This window comes from Myotis lucifugus, unplaced genomic scaffold (genome assembly GCF_000147115.1).
Source record: "Myotis lucifugus unplaced genomic scaffold, Myoluc2.0 scaffold_187, whole genome shotgun sequence".
Taxonomy (NCBI): Eukaryota; Metazoa; Chordata; class Mammalia; order Chiroptera; family Vespertilionidae; genus Myotis; species Myotis lucifugus.
This window is the reverse complement of record NW_005871235.1, coordinates 1,632,119-1,655,379: the sequence shown is the minus strand read 5'-3', so window position 1 is coordinate 1,655,379 and position 23,261 is coordinate 1,632,119. Positions and strand designations below refer to the sequence as shown.

General features: G+C 35.5%; 1 protein-coding gene across 1 annotated transcript in view; it reads left to right on the top strand.

Moving 5' to 3' along the window:
- Positions 1-23,261, top strand: part of EYS (eyes shut homolog (Drosophila)) — a 1,189,235-nt gene that overhangs the window by 114,262 nt on the left and 1,051,712 nt on the right. Inside the window, 1 exon segment of the mRNA XM_006096829.1 lies at positions 332-588. Coding sequence (XP_006096891.1) covers positions 332-588 — 257 coding nt within the window.

Sequence of the window (23,261 nt, the reverse complement as noted above, 5' to 3'; positions counted from 1 at the left end):
TATTTTTTAAAAATCTGGAAACACCCACATACACATACAAACACATACATCCTGTCATTGAGCCTTATTGGGGTTAATGATACTATTCAAGGTCACATTTAAGTAGGAGCAATTAAGGGGAAGAACCTGTCTATGAATCTAGGTCTGTCTGCAGCAAAAGTTCTATTCATTCATTATTCTGCACAGTAAGCAAAATTAAATTTTGACAAGTGTGGACACTATCCATCTTTATTATATTTCTTATCCTGTGCATTTGACTAGACATGCAATAAACATTTAAAATATGTTAACTTATATGACTAATTGAGTTTTTCATTTTTGCATGTTTCAGATGCAGCTTTTCTCTTGGTTACACCGACAGATTCTGTATTCTCAGTGTTGGAAATTGCTTAGGAAACCAGAGTACATCACTGCATGGCCTCTGCCAGGTCCATTTGCACAGCTGTAACTGTAGCTGTCTGCAAATATATGAAAGAAACATCTGTGAAATAGAAAGTGAAGATTGTAAATCTATGCCCTGCAAAAATGGAGCCACCAGTATCATTTTAAATGGCTATTTCTTCTGCACGTGTGTCCCTGGATTTACAGGCAAGTATTTCCTGAGAAATCAAATTCTCTATTGGAAATGTTAATACATTTATTTAACATAACTCAGAAGTGTCTAATGATTGGTGTTGTACCCTGCTTTCTCATTTGGCAAAGTAAAAATACGTTCACTTTGGAATAATAGAATTGCTTCTTCATGCAATTACATTGCTGACTACACAGCCTTGGCTCATGCAAATGAGGCTAATAAGGCCAGGCTCTACCATTTACAATATGATGTATATGTCAAAGGTCTGAATAGAAAAACAGACTCCATAACCTCCCAATAATTTTGTCTAAACAGCTTTAGTACTGCCCTTCAACCTCATCTTTGGCTGCCTAAGCATATTGAGAACCTTTTTTTTTTTGGTTTGAAAATAAAAGTTGGTTTCAGTATTTTCTAGGTCAGTTTTATGACCCAGCATTAATAAGATTAGAAAAATAAAATCACTAACATACTATATCCTCTGTAAAGTCATAGATGAGATTCACAGTGTCTATGTAGTAGTAAAGCAGTTTTTGACATAAAAATGTAAGATATTAAGCATTCAAATTTTGTTACTTGCAAGTTTATGCTTGGCCTTATATAAAGTGATTGTTCATAATCATTTTAAAAATTCTTTATTATAATTGCCTTAGAGAAAGCAGTAAGGAAGCCATACACGAAGAAAATAATATTGGTACTTTTAAATCACAACTAACTTTCAGTAAAATATTTTTTTAAGTTTGATATTTCATTTTATTGAACAGACCCAACTCTAAAAGTTATTTGGATTTCCATCTTAAAATGAAAATCAGTTTCCCTATTTGATATTTAAAGTACTATGCTGAAAGTTTTGGAGGCAATTTAAAAAGATAAGTTCTAAAAATGGAAATGGCACTATCATTGGAATAAATATATTGCCATCCAGATTAGCTCTTAAAAGATGAAAATATTTGAGTGCACAAATTCTGGTAGTCTTGCTAAAAAGTTGGTACCATTACATCATATTTCTCATTCCAAACATATTCTTAGTAAGAATAAAATAGCATACAGTGTACTAGACTTGTTGAAACACAGTTATCTGCCTTAGGGGGGAAATATATATATATATATATATATATATACAGATATCACATAGTATCTCCTCTGAAATTTTGTGATAATATAGCCTTAAGCATCAGTTATACATAAAATAGAATAAATTAAATTTTACTTTTCTTAATATAATTACTAAGAGTAAACATTTGATGTTTGCATAGACTATATACATATGCTTAAACATATGTACATACTTATAATCAGTGAGCAATCTATTATTTTATCTATCAAGACTGTATTTTGGTTATAATAATATGAACATTAAATATGTGTTATACATATATGTTTTTCATATGGGTAAACGACACACCTATGCAATACTTACCATTGGTTTATAATGGAAACTTGGTACAACTCAGTTCCCAGTTGGGAATAAAAATATGATTACTTTTAATTTACTTTTCAAATTAAACTCAATTTAAGATTTATCAGCCTATATAATCCAGAAGACTGGTATTTTCTATGAGGTCTATTTTCCCCAGATTGGAAAGAACTTTGTGGGTATCAGTCCTACTTCTAAACTCATCACACAGTAACAGGGTATTTGCTCTCTTGAGAGTGGTTATGTCTTAGGAGAAGGGTCTGAAAAGAATCATTTCAAAGGTGTTTTAATCTAGATGCACAGAAACAATGGACAGATGAGCCTTTTATAAAGAAATTGTATGCCCATGGCATGACTACTCACTATGATCTTACCGGTTAGGAATTTATGATCAGATCTGTGTGTTTTTAGAAGTTTTGTTTTCAGTCTTACAGTTTTGGGTTTACTTTTTACAAAAACATGAAAAATGCTCCTTCTTATGTTATACTCTGAAATATTTAAAATAACATGTTTTAAAAGGATGCAAAAATTTCTAAGAGTTTGCTAGCAATTAAAAAATAAACATATCTGTTTATTGCTTTTAGGAAGGTTAGTTGTTCTATAATCTTAACAGCTCCCAGGGTTTTATTTACTCAATTTACTAACTTGTATTATTTGATATAAGTATTAATATCATTTTGGCATTTAAAATTTTAATTGTAACAGAGTAATAATTTTATTCGAGGCAATGTTTTGCTCTTCGTTTTCTTTAATTTTGTTTCTTTGTTAATCCTTACCATATTTGAGAGGTAATATTAAAGAAAAAGCAATGGGAAAGAGGGCAGTTAGGTGCTTGTTGCTCTGGAAGATTTCTACCTATCCTTTGTGGGTTTATACTTAGACTTCTCCAAAAAATACACAGAAAATATGTAACTTTTAAAATGACAAAGGAATTTCAGCCTCACTGACAGCAGTGTTGTTAATGTGATTGGACAACAGCTCTTTAGCTATAGAACTACACATTTTTTTCAGATTCTCATTTCATTCTAAAGTCTGGTTTAACCTAAACTCATTAAAATGCAAAAGCTATGCAAACCAATGTTTGCATAATTATAAAATAATTTAGTAAATGTTGCATTTCAGGAAGAAAAAGGTTATGTGCAGGATTTAATTAGTGATCTGGCAACACAAAATATTCAACATTGGTTTTAACTGTATGAACATCTGGGATTTTCTCCAAAAGAACTAGATTTCTAAAGGTCAAGCATTTATATTAAAGTACTATAAAATAACTATCTTGTAATAAGAAGGATGAGCAGCTTTTCATCAGAAGTAGTACAAATTAACTTCCCAGGGGAAGGGGCCAAATAAATTTATATTACACAAGATATTTATTCTGATATATTTATCATTTATGCTGAGTTCATTTGTACACTGTGGAGTATTCAAACACAATCTTATATAATACAAGCCTAATATGCTAAGTGTCCAATTGTTCAATTGTTTGACCAGTCACTAGGATGCGCACTGACCACCAGGGGGCAGACACTCTGATTGGTAGGTTAGCTTGCTGCTGGGGTCCGGCCTATTGGGACTGGGTGAGATGGATTGGACAGGCCCTGGAGCCCTCCCATTATCCCTCCTTGGCCCGATCGTGCACCAGTCAGGTCCCTTGGTCTGGCCAGTGCCCTTCACAATCTGGGACCCCTTGGTGGATGTCAGAGAGCTGGTTTCAGCCCGATCCCTACAGGCCAGGCCAAGGGACCCACTGGTGCACGAATCCATGCCCCAGGCCTCTAGTTAAAATCCTATATAATAAAATGCTAAAGCAACTCAACGGCAGAATGACCAGTTGCTATGACGCACACTGACCATCAGGGGGCAGACGCTCAACACAGGAGCTGCCTCCTGGTGGTCAGTACGCTCCCACAGGGGGAGCACCGCTCAGCCAGGAGCTGGGCTCACGGATGGCAAGCACAGCGGCAGTGTCAGGAGCCTCTCCCTTCTCTGCAGCAGTGCTAAGGATGTCCGACTGCTGACTTAGGCCCCTTCCCCATGAGAAGTGGGTCTAAGCCATCAGTCGGACATCCTCCGAGGGCTCCCAGACTGTGAGAGGGCATAGGCCAGACTGAGGGGACCCCCACCCCCCGAGCGCACAAATTTTGTGCACCAGGCCTCTAGTATAAGCATAAATGTCAACCACTATTGGATAAAGTAGCTAAAGGAGAAGTGGATTTTGGTTTTGTTTCAGCTAGAGACAATCATCTTGACAGAGCACTGTACTTCTTTTCAATTTTCCATTCTATAGGTCGTTATTATATTTCTTCTTTTTCTGCTTGTCCCACATTAATGAGAAATATTGAATGGATCTTGAGCTCCCTGAGAGAAACCCAATATATTAACAGAAAGTGGTAACATGGCTATAAGAATCCTTTAGTTGTTCCAGGCTTTATTTAATTTCATTCTTAAAAATTTTCCCACTGTTGTTAAAAAAATATCAATAAACCAACTTCCACCAAACATTAAAACAAACAAAAAACCCCCACCAAGCTATAAACCCCAGTATCTGTTTCTAATCACATCAAATATCAAGAAGTCCAAGACTACAAAGCATTAAAAACATGTGTGCCTTAATTTTGATGTGAAACTACACAGCATAAATAGGTAGCGTGTTACTGAAAACTAATTTTGGTATTTTTTCTTTTTATTCAAAGCATTTTTAGTTTTTTAAAAGAAAAAACTACTACTCATTATTTAGGATTTTTTTAATTTAAATGAATTGCTACTCATTGCTCAGAATTTGATTTTTTATTTAAATGAATTTAAATAAAATTGAAAATATACTTTATAAATATTAAATAAGTCACACGTTAAGATTTTTGCACATACCAATCTTTGTATTTTCTGTTTTGTTTGTTCGTTTTGTTTTGTTTTCTCTAACCTGAAGAATGAGTAGTTAAAACCAAGTTTGGGACAAATCATGTCAAAATGGAAGTTATGTGAGTCATATTAATGGTTAATATGCAACAGCCCCGATGTTCAGTATCACAGGCATAACTTTTAAATAAAGATAAGGAACCTACTATTAATTTTCCTAGAAATAACTTTCCTTTGCTTTACATGTTTAGTGCAAGTCAATAGAAAATTATTCTTTATTATAGACTAGTGGCCCGGTGCATGAAATTCGTGCACAGGGGAGGGGGTGTTCCTCAGCCCGGCCTGCACTCTCTCCAATCTGGGACCCCTCAAAGGATGTCCTACTGCCTGTTTACAGGGATTGGGCCTAAACCAGCAGTTGGACATCCCTCTCGCAATCCGGGACTGCTGGATTTGGGAAGTGGGGCAGCCTTGATGAGGGGCTGATGGCTGTTTGCAGGCTGGCCAAGCCCCCCAGCGGGACCCTCTACCCCATGGCGGTGTTGCCAGCCTGTGTTAGGGGCTGATGGCTGTTTGCAGGCTGGCCAGGGCCCCGGGCAACCCAGTCTCCCAAACCCTCCTTGAGCAGAGGCCACAGAGGCTGGAAGCAGGTATCTGGGATTTATTTATCTTCTATAATTGAAACTTTGTAGCCGTGAGCGGAGCCCACAGCCAGCCCGATCGTGATCACGGGGCCGCAGGCAAGGCGGCACCTCCGATCGCAATCACCGGCTGGGGGTCGGGCAAAGGCGGCCCTGGTTCTCTGATCCCAGCTCTTGCCTGCCACCTGGGTTTCCGATAACCGTTCTTCCATTCTTCCCCTTTCGCCTCCCATCATTGCGCCTATGTATGCAAATTAACCGCCATCTTTGTTGGCAGTTCACCGCCATATTTCTTGGCAGTTAATTTGCATATCGCCCTGATTAGCCAATGGGAACCATAGCGAAGGTACGGTCAATTACCCTTTTTGTCTTTTATTAGATAGGATAGTAGAGAAATGGATGACATGGGTCACAGAGTGTAAAACAGAGCAAATATTCAGGGATCTACAGGCAGATTATTGGAATTGAGTGGTAGAAATCCTGTTATCCACCCCATTAACTTTACATGTTAGCGATAGTCACATAGAAATTTTGTTATCAATCCAACTTTGAACTATTTTCATCAGTGAAATTTGCAGGCTCTTCAAAATACAAAAATTCTGTACTATTTTACCTTTCATTGTAATCTTGTTTTAAAGGATGTTATGGAATTAATAATTCATTTCATAGTAACTTAGATATTTAATGCTTATAGTTGCACTTCTATCAATTTCTCATTGTACCAAAATTTAAAATAATTTTTATCAGGTATTCTAAATATAGGAAGTTTTCTTTTTATAATTAACACTATGGGCCTGGTGCACGAATTCATGTATGTGGGGGTAAGGGGATCCCTCAGTTTGGCCTGCACACTCTCGCAATCTTGGACCCCTCTGGGGATGTCTGACTGCTGGTTTAGGCCCAATCCCACAGTCGGACATTCCTCTCGCAATCCGGGACCAGTGTCTCCTAACCGCTCGCCTGACTGCCTGCCTGATTGCTCCTAACCACTCTGCCTGCTTGCCTGATCACCCCTAACTGCTCTTCTGCCCACCTGATCGCCCCTAACTACCTCTGCCTTGGCTCCTGCCACCATGGCTTCATCCAGAAGGATATCCGGAAGGTCATTCGGCTGTCCAGTCTAATTAGCATATTACACTTTTATAATTATAGATTCTATTCCATTCAACCAACATTCTTTCTAAATAACCAAGTGCCACATGTCATTTGGAACTACTTCTGCTCCTTCCTGAACAAATTAAATCCCTTGCTTGTTCTTACACCTTAAATGGGGACTTAATAAAAAAATGTCTTTATTGAAATTTTAGAGAGAGGAAGAGAGAAAAAAAAGATTAAAAAAATGTATCAGCTGCCTCCTGCATTCCCCTTACTGGGGATTGAGCCCTAAACCCCATCATGCGCCCTCACTAGGAATCAAACCAACGATCTCTTGGTACTTGGGTCGATGCTCAACCACTGAGCAATACCTGCTGGGCAAGAGACTTTTTTACTTTATTCAAAAAGAGATGGAGGTGGAATGTTTATGATGTGAGTAAATGTTTATTTATATCTATTTTATACACCCCAAATAATTCATCATAAAATCAATAGGCAAATAATGTGTTTGTGTGTGTTGTATGTTTGTGTGTGTGTGTATATGTGTATGCATACACCCATGCACACATGTATATATCTGTTTGTGTTTGTGGGAAGGGAGTTGTAATACACAGCTGCTCAGGTGATTTTAGTGTTTTAAGTGATAAAAGTAAACCTGTCTATTTGTTGAAATTCTATACTTTCTAGAGCTTTTGATATTCTTGTGTGGCATTATAAATATAAAGAACTTTTAGCTTCATACCTTAAGGTTCTTTTAAACCCTCATAATCTTTTCAGTGAGATTAAGATTTACTGAAAATCTTCTTTTCTGAAGATTTTCCTAAATTGTAGCACATGTATATATTGTTTTTAGACTAATTTTAATGATGGGTATCAATTACAGTTAAGGACATGTGACTTAGACCGAAATGTACTCTTATGTGGTACCTCAGAATACTACATTTAAAAATACTTCAAATGCATAGAAAATTACAATATATTAGCATTTTTTCTACTAGGTCAAAGTTAATAATGAAAAATAGCTTTTGATCAGCAATATTAAATTATCTCAGTGGCACTTTATTCTTCAGATATTTCAATTTAACAAAAAAGCAGAAGCCACAATGCTATATTCTCTTAGCAGTAAGAAACAGATACATTATATACAGCATATATAATCTGGAATAAACTGGACAGGATAAGAAAATTTGTTTAGAGCCCTCTGCCACATCAGAGTAGATTAGAGCATAGATACATGGGAATTCAGTAGCAAGAGGTTCCGTAGAAAGATATCTTAATCTATATTATTACCTCTGTCTTTAGTTTTCAATGGTTTACTTTTGATGTGACTGGCATAGTTATTTTTATTTTGTTTAATTTTTTTTTAATGTTTGGAGCTCACAGCAGTTCTTGAATTTGTAGATTTATATCTTTTACCATAAAGGGGACTTTTTAGACATCATTTGTTTCTAATGTTTTTAGTTAGTATTTCATTCTTTCTTTGTTGTCTTTTTCTGGGTCTCTGATGGTACAACTGCTAATACTTTTGTTATTGTCTCACAGTTTCTGAGTCTCTATATTTTTTCTATTTTTTTCTCTCTTCATTAAGATGGATTAGTTCTACTGCTCTATCTTTCCTCTGTCATCCTCATTCTGAATTGAACCTACACAGTGAAAATTTTTATTTCAATTATTTCTTTTTTCAGTTGTAAAATTTCCATTTGGTTCATCATTTATCTTAAATTTATTAGCTGAGATTTTATTTTTCATAAGTTTTAGTGGTGTTTTACTTACTAGAGTATTTTTTAATGGCTGCTTTAAAGTCTTTGTCATATTAGTCCAATATCTCAACACTGGAATTGGCTGATTGGATTATCCATGAGCATTGATTTTTCTGATTCTCCAATAGTTGAGTAATGTTCATTGTGTCCTGGTCTTTAAAATAATATAGATGAGATGTTGACCTTACTAAAATTTTATTGAAAATACTAGGGGCCTCGTGCACGAAATTTGTGCATGGGGTGGGGGTGGATCTCTCAGCCCGACCTGCACCCTCTCCAATCTGGGACCCCTCAGGGGAGCCCTCTCCAATCTGGGAGTTTCTGTCTGTCTTTGCAATCATATGAGCGAATTGTCTGAGACCCCAACCCAGTTTGGTTTGGTGCTCACAGAATAATAGAGGTCTTTTTTTTTCTTTGCTCCATTGGTGGAGATTTCCTAGAAGTTGCAGGATATCTTCCTTTTAATTTTTCCTTGACACTCTGACTTTACTTATGTCTCTCACCTTTGCTTTCCCTCCATCCCTCACCCGCAACAGTAACTTGCTCCAGGCTCACTTTGCTCTAGTGTCTAGAATCTAAATGATCGCACAATGCGTCTGCCATCAGAACTGTGATTCCCAGCATTCCTGGTGCTCCCCGCGCTCTTGGTTTCTTCTTCTGGTCCAGGGGCTGCAGAAACGAAAAGGACTGGGAACTTCAGCCGCCCCCAGGCCGGGCTGACAGGACCGGACACTCCAGTGGCATCCCTGGGACCCCGGCTGCTCGGCACCAGTACACGTGTGAGCTGGCCACAGGCTTGGAGCGGGCGGGGTCCCGGGGACACCCACCGCGTCGCCCCGGCAACACGGTGGGTGGGCATCCCACCCTGCCCCTGGCTGCTTGGCACCTGCACACGTGCATGCTGCCCACAGGCCCACCATCTTTGTCAGGTTAATTTGCATACTCATTCCTGATGGGCTGTTGGCGTCATGAAGTGACGGTCAATTTCCATATTCCTCAATTATTAGTGTAGATTGGTATGTATTTTGTCTAAGCAATAAGCTGACCTGGTTAGGTTTGGCCACAAGTTTCAATCTGTTTTCTGTGGGTTGTGTTTCTAAACTTTTTCAGTTCAAAGTTTTGTTGTACTATTCAGATCTGTCCTGGATGTCTGCCACTAGTAGCCAGGCGGGGAGCTGAGTGGTTTTCTGTCTGTTCTTTCTATTCTCTTTGCCTTTGGTATGCTGAAGTCACATATCTGTGCAGCTGAGGAGTTAGTCCAGAAGTTCATTAAAAATTTGATGAGGTCTCTTAACTGATCTCCTACCTCTCTGCTATCTTCCTTGTGCATTCTAGTTTCCTGTAAGTCCTCTTTTCATTCCTCTTGCCAGAAACCTGGGATATAGTTACTGTGCTATCCACTTTAGCAGTTGTATTCTCATCTGAGACCAAGCAGCAAAACGACAAAGCAACAACATCTGGCCCCATCCTCTTGTAATCACAGATCTAGCGAACAGAATATACCCCCTCCCCAGGGTTTTAGCTAATGTAGGCTACCATTACCATCAGTGGCCACCACCACCATGGGATTGCTTAGAGGCTAGGGCAGGGGCTGAGGGAGAAAAGAAAAAAAATGGGGGCTGGTATATGTAATCCCCATGAGTATTAGGAAGTCCCCTTTCCCACTCTCTTCAGAACTAGAGGATTCTTACTGCAGCTGTCTCTGTTTTCACCTCTGTGCCAAATTCTCACACATTGCATTCACGCTGTGGATATTAGAGGGGGAGGGTTGAGAAGGAAGGATGGTAGATTCACTGCTATTTTGGTGTTAGTATGAGTGTGGACTTCTACCCATTCTTCCTGCTATTATTTACTTTGGTGAGTTGTCAAACAGCTGCTGCATGCTCTCTGTCTAGGTTTTATAGCTGCCTTCAATGGGAAAGACTGGATAGAATGTGATAATTCCATGTGCATGGAACCAGAGCAGGTCCATTGTCATCTTATTGAGAAAGGTGTCTCTGTTTTTATTTTTCCCACAAGCAGTTAAAGTCCAGGAATTTATAGCATTTTAAAAAGATAATGAAAATAATTTTGACCTTTTAGTAATTTTATCACTTGTGATAAATTGCTTATCTTAAAATACACATAATTATAAAGGCAGTAACTGTAAAAATACATTTCATTTTCAAAATGTAATAGAATCAGCTATTAAAGTGTATATACATTTTTGGGGGACACCCTGTATAACAGTATTTCATGATTTATTTTATAAAATGTGATCATACAACAATTATATTTTTAGTGGAATATATTTTACATTTTATTTTATAAGAGCTGTTTATTTATTTATTTTATTTACTTATTTTAATTTTTTCCAGTTGAGTAATTCATTGTTAAATAGTTCTACTTGTTTTCACTTAATAGCACTACCTATATCAGGATTCTCAATGCTATTATAGTATGTATTTGTCTAATCATACAAGCATATATATCTTAAGGTTAGTTCTCTCCTCACTTTTTCTGTTATTGTTCATATTCTTCTTTTTTAATTCCAGGCATTTTTCCATATGCATTTGAAATCATATTAGCCAACTACCTGCCAAAAATAACCTATTGGCATTATAAATTGAATTTCATGACACTTTACATTAATGTGTTAGGACTGAAAGTGTTATGATATTGAGTCTTTCCAAACAAAAGCATAATCTGCCTTTTTCTAGTAGACTCTAATTCCTTTGGATGTTTATATTTTTGGTCTTTTAACAAGCAAAGAGATTTATTTCTTAGACTAAAGTATCTACCAATAACTTTGATAATTTTGTATGGGATTATGCTCAAATGTAGTCATCAATATTGTTGGTATTTTTACCATGACAGTATTTTAATGATGACATTTTATCTGCTTGAAAATCTTTCTAATGCAAGGTTGCAAATATGGTTTGAAATAAGTTGGGATAAAAATAGAATACAGAGAACATTTTCAGCTTTGGATTCATAGTCATCTTGTAATAACTTTATTAAAATGCTGTTGTTTCTTCTCAGAACAAAATTATGCTGCTCACTACTAACCTGAGAAGATCCATAAAGGATGTGTGTTTTGTATGATAGCAGTTGTCTCATAAATGCGTAATATCAACAGAAGGTGTCTCTTCCTCTCAACTTAGGAGATCCACTTAATAGGTTTAACCTAGGCTCATTTTTTAAAGCTAAATTTGATAGGAAAAGAAAAAAATGTAGGAACTATGAGAGAGATATTTACTTCTATTTTGCTGAATTTTCCAGAACACTCTCCAGTCTCCATCATGCTGTTAGTTGAGCATAGTTTCTATGTTTGATACCCCCTTAATAGAAAGATTTTATGGCATCACTGTATACTCGGTTACTCAGGACAGAATTTCAATCTAAGTGTTTTCCTCGATTACAGTATTTTCCACACAGTGCATTTAAATTCTATGAACATACATCTGAGCTTTCCATTTTGAATAGCTCTGAATGCTACCATCTTCCATTGCTTCTGTTAAACCTTGGCCTAACATTTGAACATTTCCTATACAGTTTCTGCATGATTCTCCCAAGAGGTCTCTTCGCTAATAATACAAATATTAAAACTATATATCTCCTATGATGCCCTTCAGTTATCAACTCCTTGGCTGCAGTAGCTTACTCATTATTGATTCAATAAATTTCTTTAAGATAGGGGCTATTTCAGTAATCTATGCCTTTCTTTCCATTCTAGTCAAAGCAACCACACTATCAGTGGCAACTTTTTCTATATAGGAGTCATTTATTGTGAAGAATATTTTTTTCCAGCAGATATATCTTTCATTCAGTTGTCTTCTATACATTATGTCAAAAGCAAAACATGTCAAAAATAGCTATACTTAAAATTTTAAAAGTCTTTCACATTGAGGAATTTGTTCTAATGCTTGTTTCACCAAATTTTATTAATTTTTCCTATGTATCCTTTTGTCAGTATTTACAGACAATTGACTTTTAGTTGTTGTTCTAATAGTTTTTCTAATAGTTTTATAAATAGATGTGTGTTTTTTTAATTGTGGATTTTTGGGTTTTATTAAGTGAGAAATTACAAATAGTATTCTATGTGTTTAGGATTTTGGATGAAATTGTATAAAGTACTGAACTGAAAGTTGCATGCTTTTAAATGTTGCTGAGATTTTTCTAATTTTTATTTTCATATTTATGAAGTTTAGTTTTGAGATCTCTTATTGATTTTTATTGCTTTATACAATCTACTAGTAAACATCTCAAAGCATTATTTTTCATAGGTGATAAGGATAAATACCCATATTTTAAATTGTGGTGTTTTTTTAATTTTGGGGGGCTGGAATTCTAATTATATTAGACTATTTTTTTATCCATAGTGAGGCTAATATAGTCAGATTTTGAGAAATATTGACAATGCCATTTTATTTTTCACTTGTATTCTCATTACTATTAATTTCTTTTGACGGCATTTTTTGTTCTGTTTTTGATTTTGTGTTTTTGCTTGTCAATATTGTACAGGCAAATTTTATTAAATCCATAAAATATTCTTAAATCAACTTATTTGAACATAGTTAACAATGAAAGGCATCACAATGTACTGAACTGTAGCAACCAATTTGGGGACCATAAGCATTCGGCAGCCACTATGGGCCTTCTTTTTCCTTGGGGTCTCTTAGATGTAATACATGCCCATGGATACCATATGGAATAAGTGAGCATATCTACATCAATCTGAATATTAAACATTTTTAGGGCAAGAATCTATTATTTCTTATATTTAGATAAATGTACATATAAAAGGAGGTTCTAATATTTTTCCTACATAATTGATTTTTATTTTCTGTGGTTATATTTTCCATAAGTTTTAGACTTCTTATAGACTGCTAGAAGATGTAACTTACAGGGGGATTTGATTTCTCTTTTTTCACATTTTTTATCTTTTATTCCAAATGATATATATCATGTAGGATTTGGCTACTGATTTAATGATCTATTATTATTGTGTTATATACGGTAATCAGAAACACAACCAGAGACTCAAATCATTCCAAACTCATACACATTGCTGACAAGGGGCCATCCCCATGTACTCTATCATCTCACTGTGGGACTATGTGACATGTGTCATCTCTCCTGCATTGAACTGTTTCTCAATAAGCTCACTTCCATGCATCTCCTCCCACCATCCCTCCCTGGCAGCTCTGCCAGAATGTTTGATGACTTATCATTGTTATTATTACATTTATCATGTGCCAATAAGCAAGTTCTAGGCAAGGGATATAGATTAATTCACTAGGAGATACATTGAAACATTCTCAGTGATATTGCTTTTTATTCAAATGTTAATGTAATGGTTATGGCAATCACAACATAAAATAAAATAAAATAAAATATCTCTAGTTTAATAATAGCTGGCTTTTAAATCACATAAATGTCTGAGAGCTCTCAGGGGAGTGTTAAAACTGAGCTGCTGAAACCAGCAGGGGAAAAAAACAATCTGAGAGCCCTCTCCCCTCTCCTCCCCTCTCCTCCCCTCCCCTCCCCTCCCGTCCCCTCTCCTCTCCTCTCTCTCTTTTTTTAAAGAGCACATCATAATGGAAAATTTATACAATCTACAATCATAAATATATGGCCCTTGATATTTTATATAGATTTTTAATACATGTATAGAAATCTTTTTTTTTCAAAGTAAGCATGATGAAGATCTCTCAAACTAATGGAGTTATAAAACATAAAAGTAATTTTGGTAAAGTTTTATTATAACATTATTTAAAAATATTTTCTATGAAATGCAGCAAAGTATTAGTGATTGAAGATTTAGTTTTAAAGAAAAAATGATGTATGGCTTATGGATGTAAATAGTTTGGAGTGGTTCTAGACAAAACGAGGGGGAAACAAAACAAAATGTAATATATTCTAATGTGGGTTACATATTTGCTACCATGTCTGGTAACCAGATTAAACATAATGTGGTTATTGAAGGAAAACACATTTTCTTTCAAAGCTAATTCATTCCATCTTCACATATTTTCATGTTCATTATATCGTAGGCAATGCTCTCTGAACTGGAAAGGTAAGGAGATTATACTATTGCAGTTCAAAATGGAGGGTTCACTCTAGTGGTGAAGACAAACAGCAAACAAAACAAGCATCATAAATTAGGAATCAGAAGGCACTGTTGAAAAAATAAAGAGGATTAAAAAGGCTTGGTTAGGGGTCCTATCTGACACAGGGTTCTTAGGAAAGGCATCTCAGAGAAGTTGGCATTGAAAAGCGATCTGAAGGAAATGAGGACATAAGAAAATAGGGATCTGGAGGAAGAGAATTCCAGACACATAAAGCATGCATGGGTCCTGAGGTGGGTGAACAGAAGGTGTGTTCAAGAGGTTGTAAGGAAGACTGTATTTTGAACAAAAGTGAGCAAGAGTGGTAGGAAAGCAGATTAAGAGGTGGGGACCATTGTAAGTATTTTAGCCTTTATCATGAAACACAAGACAATTATAGATGGTCTGTTTTACATTTTAAGAGACAATATCTATCTCCAGTGAAATGAGAAAATACCACAACTAGGCCTGACAAAACTGAAGTGTGCTCCTCCCAAGTTCCCTGAGGGGGGGACAAAGGAGACTAAAAACAGTATTAAATGCAATGGTCCTTAAGGTATTCTCTGTTTGATTATTAGATTAGAAATAGAAGACATAGAAAATTAACCTCTTTAAGTCTAGCTCACCATCAGAGAAAAAAGGGAAATGGAGATGAGCCAAAAGACAAAATTCTAAGGTTTATATTACTTAGTTAACAAAGGTAACTGAAGGTCGGGGGATAGGAGAGGGACAGTTGTTTAAGTTCTTTAATGTTTAAATGTTCTCATCTGTAAAGTGGGAGTAATACTACCAGCGATGGTAATATGTGATACTAATTGTTGCTGTGGTGTTTATTATTATTGTTACTATTATGTGCTGATGAAAATCAAAATTTTAAGCCCATGTTCAAAAAGCTGAATGTCAAACTATAATATATATATAAGTTAACATAATGAAGTGTCCCTATGAAACAATGCATTGTTCTTTACTCTTAATGACCTTATACTCCCAAACTACAGAACGTATTTTCAATAGTACTTTTAACTATTTGATAAACCCACAATAACACCTTCGCCATACCTCCATGAGATTTGGTGTAGAAACTTTCAATTAGAATTTAAGTACAAAGTAATTATTTACATATGAGACAGTGTCCAAAATATTCATCTTAAATACAGTTAGATTTTAATAATACAAACAGAAACTAAAATTAGGAACTGTGAATCAAAAATTTCAGAACTGAGTTACATAAACAATGATGCTGATATTATGTGCTGGTGGAAGGAAAATTCTTACTAACACAATATTCTCTCTTTTTTAAAAAAAATTATTTATTTACTTTTAATCAATAAAAGAGGACATGCTTAGAGAGAGGATGGGAGAAAGAAACATCGATGTGAGAGACAAACATCATCAGTTGCCTTCAGTACGCACACTGACCAGGGGTTGACCTGCATTTTCCATGTAGTATAGATACATGAAAAGACAAGACCTGAATAGCAGCATGCATATCAATTGTTTTTCTGTCAAAATACAGAACATTTTTCATTGACAATAATAAAATGTTGTAATGACCTAATGACCTAGTACCGCTAACAGGTACTGGTGGTAGATACTGGATTTCACATCTTAACAAAGTAAGTTGAGTTATGATCTCTTTGGCCTATTCATTTAAAAACATAATCCAATATAAAGTTATTTGGAGTTTGATAATGGAGTTTTCTGAGAATTTTTCTAATGCTTGAGAATACAAACAAAATTTAAAGCTAATTCTTTAGCTTTCTTAAATGCTTTTGAAAATTATTAACGGATAAGGACAAAAAGATCACTTAATTCTGAGTTATAACATTTTAATGTGTAAATGATTACCAGAAGCACTAGCAAACGTATGGATTGAATATACCATATAAATTCTAAATGTTCCAACTTTCAAATATTGCAAAGAATTTCATTAGCAAATGCTTCATCAATATAAGGACTTGGTTCTGAAGGTGTAGGCGGGGTAGAGGCATTTAGTCCTAATGCATTTCTTAGTATGGAACATTTCTTCTTTCAAAACAGACAGAGCTCTTTGCAGGACTTATTTATTTGCCCTGTCTGCAGCCACTCACAGGCTTCAGTTATAGGAATGATGAATCTGCTTTTGAAAGCATGTTTTTAAAATATAAAATCACCCTGTGAATTATTTGTTTAATTTCTACTTCATCACTTCATATTGTTTTTCCATGAGACCTGTCATTGAGAACACCATACCTGAAATAGTGGAGATATTTAGTTCCCTTCATTTCAGAATTTATTCTAGGCTTTCAATTTGTCTATCTGTTTGTAACATTAAAATGTACTTGAAAATATGCTGTCACAGGACACAATGAATGAAAAGCAGGGAAAACTAAAATAGTGGCTTTTAAGACAAATTTGTTGTGATTTTAGACAGAGAAGGAATGGGAGAGGGAGAGAAAGAAAAAGAAGCATGACTTTGTTGTTCCACTCATTTATGTATTCATTATTTATGTATTCATTAATTCTTGTATGTGTCTTGGCTGGGGATGGAACCCACAACCTTGGCATATAGGGATGATGCTCTAACCAACTGATCTACCCAGCCAGTACTAAAAGAATGGCTTTTTGATGATGACCCAAAGTGGATTATTTCTTAGTCATTGTTCTTTGATACTTTAAAAGTTTTGATTGAGGAAGATGTGTGTGTGTGTGTGTGTGTGTGTGTGCATGTGCGTGTGCCCATGTGTATGCTCATGTACTAGCAATCATCTCCCATATGAATGCCAAAAGATATTATCTTCTTATCTTTCAGCAACATTTAGAAAAGATTATATGATGAAATGATGGAATGTTGGGGGTAGTAAAAAGAGATGAAAAGAAAAAGTACTATAGGTTGGGGCCATTTTTCCAGTGACCACCAAGCTTCTCTTAGGCAGACTGAGTTATCATGAATATAATTGTAATAATTAATAGAAAACTAAATAGAAATCTACAGGCAAATAATATCCTATTGGTTGTTTTCCTTTTGTCCTCTGACATATCAGAATAAATAAATAATCAAGTAATGTCAAAAAATAAGTTATTCCCTTATAAGATTGGTTAATTATTTAACCAACATCACTCTAATAAGTTTAATTTAAAAATTAAATTAAATTAAAATAATATAATTCATTTTAATAATTCAGCAAAAATGTATTGATAACCTATTCTTCTTGATATATAGAATATAGGTTCCTATACATTTTCATTTAATCTTAGAGGCTTAAAAGTTTACAATACTCTTTGTACTGCAGGTTCACTGCCTGCAAAGTAAGAATAACACTAATAATTACAATGCAAGATTAGTACAAGAAATCAAGAGCATAATCCATAGGTTTAATGCACACAGTGAATAATAAATACTCAATCTTAGCTGTCATTAGAAGTGTGAGACAGTACCATATTTTGAGCTGTTGAAATGAGGTTAAACAATAACCAAAAAAATGAAAACCATTTTATGTATCTTCCACACTGCTGCTATGCATTTGAAAACAATTCATTCTTGCCTGGCTGTCTTGGCTTAGTGGTTGAGTATCAACCTATGAACCAGGAAGTCACTGTTCAAATTCCTAGTCAGGGTACATGCCCCAGTTTGGGCTCAAACCCCACTAGGGGGCGTGCAGGAGGCAAGCCAATCAATGATTCTCATAATTGGTATTTCCTAACTCTCCCTCTCCTTTCCTCTCTGAAGTCAATAAAAATATTTTTTAAAAAAACCACTTCATTCTATTAAATTGGGGAGAAATAAAGGATATCCTATGGAAAATTAAATAAAAAGAGGATAGTGTTGGGAAGGCATGGTTTTAGTTATGTCAATGGCAGAATTATAAAAAATTAACCAAGAGTATATTTTTAAAACTCAATAAAATAAAGTCTATTGTTAAATAAATTCTAAAATATATGTCTTTTCTGGGAATTTGAAACAATAAGGAAATAAAAATAAACTTCAAAAACAAAAAAAATTGCTTAACACAAGATTTCTCAAATTTAACAAACCATGAATATCCCATTTCCTACCACCCCAAATTCTTTTGTTGGGAAAAGGGTGGTATTGGATTTACTAATCTCTGACTTTAGGAAAATACTGGGAAATGTGATTTAGAAAACAAAGAAAGAAATACATTTAAATAAGTAAATAAACTTTTCTCATCTCTAAAATATAGTTTAAGAAAGCATGTTTATGAGGGTGACAATAAGAAGCTGAGGTAGCAGCCTTTTCTAAGATCAACAATTATATGTGATTTTTAATTTTGAATGAATTATAACTTTATTTTGCTTAATATTGGATAATACAATTATCTATATTACTGTTATGTTAAAAGCATGGATCAAGTTGTCTACATATTTGAAAACAAAAAATAATTTATAGAGAAGAGAATTAAATTTTGGATTATAACTACCACTGCATTTATCTTCATAAAATGAACAGGATGAGAGCATTCCACTGGCTAAATTTTATTTTATTTATTTATTTTAATATATTTTTTATTTATTTCAGAGAAGGAGAGGGAGAGAGAGATAGAGACATCAACAATAAGAGAGAATCATTGATCAGATGCCTCCTGCATGCCCCCTACTGGGGATCGAGCCTGCAATCTAGGCATGTGTCCTTGATTAGAATCAAACCTGGGACCCTTCAGTCTGCAGGACAATGCTCTATCCACTGAGCAAAATTAGCTAGGACAATTTATTTTTTTAAAACATATTTTTATTGACTTCAAAGAGGAAGGGAGAGGGAGAGATAGAAACATCAATGATGAGAAAGAATCAACAATTGGCTGCCTCCTGCACACGCGCACACACACACACACACACACACACACACACACCCGCCCCCACTTGAGATCAAGCCCACAACTGGGAATCAAACCAGGGCTTCCTGGTTCATAGGTTGATGCTCAATCTCTGAGCCACACCAACCATGCTACTTTTTTTTAACATATTAGTTATTGAATATGTTTTGAGCTGCTATAGCAGGTTTATGTCTGCCTTTTAGCAGCATCACATGTAATATACTGGTATGGTTCTACATATCTGGTAAACATAAAATTTATTGCACTGTTCAACAGGATGACAAAATAAAATTTTAATTAGGATATAGAACATTTAATATGTGTTGGCAGCAGTGTAATTTTCACCATTTCTTTGACTGTATTTACAAATATGTATATTTATAGTTATTAAAAATAATGAAAATTCAATAAGCCAAATATTTCTAAATTATACATTAATATACCTAAATATCATACATACATACATATATATGAATCAAAAACATATTTTGATGGTGATTATTTCAATATAAATATAGCACATGATAGGTATCACAAAGGAGATACGTTTTGATAATTAATGTGGAAATAAGACTATAAGTTTAATATTTATGAACAGCATGACATTTTTTAATATAAGTAATATGAATAACAAATTATTTAGGGAGATATCTCTAGTAGGTTTAAAAATGATTTGAGTACAAATTTAATCTGCAGGTATAGTGAATTTTAGTTCTCACCAGTGGAACCTTCATGGTCAATTGTATTAACAATGGAATTCTGTTAGAGAAAAGAAGATGTGATAATCTGTATGAAGAGACAAAAATAAATTTTGTACCAATGAGCTCATCTAATAATTATCACTATTCACAAGGAAGTTGCACAATCTGCTAATGTGTCCTTATAAAGACGAAGACAAATAAAATGGTAGTGGTCTCTTATTGATTTTCTTTTTCAGTTATTTTGCTGTAACTTATAAATTAAGTTAATTAGTAAATGTCCAACCTTCCTAGGTGCAGACCTCAACCCTCCTATATTGCAATCCCTACTCATTGCCATTCATCAGAGCAAATTTTAATTAACCCCCCACCCCCAGCACAGGTGGAAAAGTAAAGGCAGAATGACTATGACAATGATAAAGATGGCATTTTTCTATATTGGCTCAAAAACTATTTTATTTGGAGGACAAGACCTAACAAAATAATATTAACAAAACACAATCATTCATCTACTGAGAAACTTCCATAATGGTAGTGTGAGTTATTTAAGAAAAAAGTGTCTGGATATTGTCCTAAAAGCATATAGTAAAGGGAGAATCATATATTCAAATCTCAGAACGAAGAGGAAATATCTTGGCATTTGAGCCATGATTGCTCCATTGTCACCTCCTCCTTCTCACCCAGCTAAGTGTGGCAGAAGCTCATGAGTGAAGAGGCTCCTTTTCCCCACAGTCCCTATTCTAGAGCCTCATTTTCATCCTGGGAGTGTCAGGATACCAGTAACTCTGGTCCCTGTAGCAGTGTTGCAAGAAACTGCTCAGTGCAGGTACAACAGAGAGGGATGGAGCGCTCTTCCCACCCAGCCCCCACTCATAAAGTGGACACTCTCTCCTAGGTGCAGCAGGCTGAGAATACGGGCTCTTCACCTCTCAAACCACAGACTTCCCACAGAGTGAAAATTCCAGTCTAAATGGGGCGAGTTGAGATAACCTGTGGCTATCAAACCTCTTAATATTTTGCTTATAGAGCAGGGGTAACATTCCAAGGGAAGCGGACTGTTGTCTTCACTGCCCTCTTCAATGCGGAATGACAAACCTCTTAACCAGGTGGAGAAGCAGTACTAAAGAAGAGAATCATGCATATTTTCCTTAGAGAGGAGTGATTTTTTGAAATACAACCTGGAGAAGTTCATGCATAAGGGGGTGTGGAACACATTGGTGACCTTGGTAGGGAGCAATTGAGAGAGGGTAAACTGTAAGACCAAGTAGATGTCGAATAGAGAGGAAAGTCAAAGAGACATCTAGGGATAGCTCTTCCGAGGTTGGAGAAAAACCTCAAGCCTGATAACCCTCAACCCCTGAAAGGGGACCCGACTTTAATTGGATCAGAACGTGGAGCAATTTATGCCCCAGAGTGGCGTTGAAACAACGGATCAACAGTTAACAAACCCAGTCAGAGGCTGAATTGAGATTAAAGGAGAGAGAGTCAGAGAGACCTCCACTAGAACCATAGCCATAACCCTCTATCAGGGAGACTGTGAGAGCCAGCCTCCGAGGGGCAGTATCAGAAGCATCACACTTCCAGGGAAATAGACTTCACTAAAGTAGTGAAGAGCAAGCAAAGAAGAAAATAACAACGTCAAGAGATTCCTGGGTTGTGGGCAGTGTGGATCATTATTTACAGTTGCTACAATATATTATCTAAAATGTCCAGTTTGCAATAAAAGTGACATACAATGAAGTAGGAAAACATTACTTAAATGAAGTGGGAAAAGCAGGCAATAGAAACTGACTCTGAGGAGGCCCAGATATTTCTAATACTAAGAAAAACAAGATAGTCACAAAGACTACATATTGTGTTATCATTTATATGGCATACCCAGAAGAGACAGATCTATAGTGATGGACAAACAGATCCGTAGTTACCAAGATCTGAGGCAGGCTCATGGGCACAGAATGCTAGTAAATTCTTAAAGTGTTAACAAAAAAAAGTTCTAAATAAGATTTGTGATGATGGTTGCACAAATCTCTGAATAAACTGAAAAGCACCAAGTACACCAGGTATATTTTAGGTAAATTAGTTTATACATTATATATCTTATTAAGACTGTTTAAAAAGATACATTCAAATTATTTATAAGGTTACTCTTAATAACAGAATAGAATCATTTAACAGAAAATCTACTTGACTATTCATTAAAATCTGTAAGAATTTTGACAATTGGTACAATATTTACTCTAATTCACTTTCTATGTTAACCGAAAACTCACTTTATATCCTATTCTATAACTTTGTTACTGAATGTGCTTCTTTTTTAAAAAATAAAAATTTTATTGGTTTCATCATGGAAAGGAGAGGGAGAGAGAGAGAGAGAGAAACATCAATAATGAGAAAGAATCATTGATCAGCTGCCTCCTGTACACCCCCTTACTGGAAATCGAGCCTACAACCTGGGCATGCGCCCTTGACCTGAATCAAATCTGCAACCCTTCAGTTCACAGGCCAATGTCCTACCCACAGAGCCAAACTGACTAGGGTTGAATTTGCTTCTTTTTAACTAGGGGTATTAGAGAAGCAGAAGGTGTCAATATTCTTCACAAGGCAATCCCTAAAAACAATCTGACACCTGATTTACCCTTTCTCTGTCCAAGCAAGATTATACAGTCACAGATGTTATTCCTTTCATTGGGAAGCAGAAATACAATATATTATAGATGGAAGCTCCTCAAATAGTAGTTCTATCAGAAAGAGCAGTAAATGCAGATGTGAATTGTTCTTATAAAGACTTTCAAAATAAAATTATGCTGCAAATTAAACCAAAAGAAAAGAGAAAATGAGGTACTTCTTGGATAAAAGCAGTGAGATCTGGATCCGATTATATGTTTCAAAATAAAACCAACTCTGAAAAATGTATAAACTTCGATTTGTTATTGAGCCTCTAGTCTAGAATAGGAATAGAACACAGCCTAACTCAACACAGGGGCATCCTGAGGAATGTCGCTAAGGATGTAAAATAATAGTAAGTTAATCATACACAAAGGGAGAAGTCTAGCAAGGAAGTCTTACATAAATAAAACGGCCACTTTAGCCCTAGCCAGTTTGCTCAGGTTCCTGGGTTCGATTCCAGTCAAGGGAACATGCCCAGGTTGCAGGCTCGATCCCCAATAGGGAGTGTGCAGGAAGCAGCCAATCAATGATTCTCTCTCATCATTGATGTTTCTATCTCTCCCTCTCCCTTCCTCTCTGAAATCAATAAATGGCATCCTGACACCATCTATTTCATACTTTAATTATACTATCTTCTCTTTACAATATATTAAATC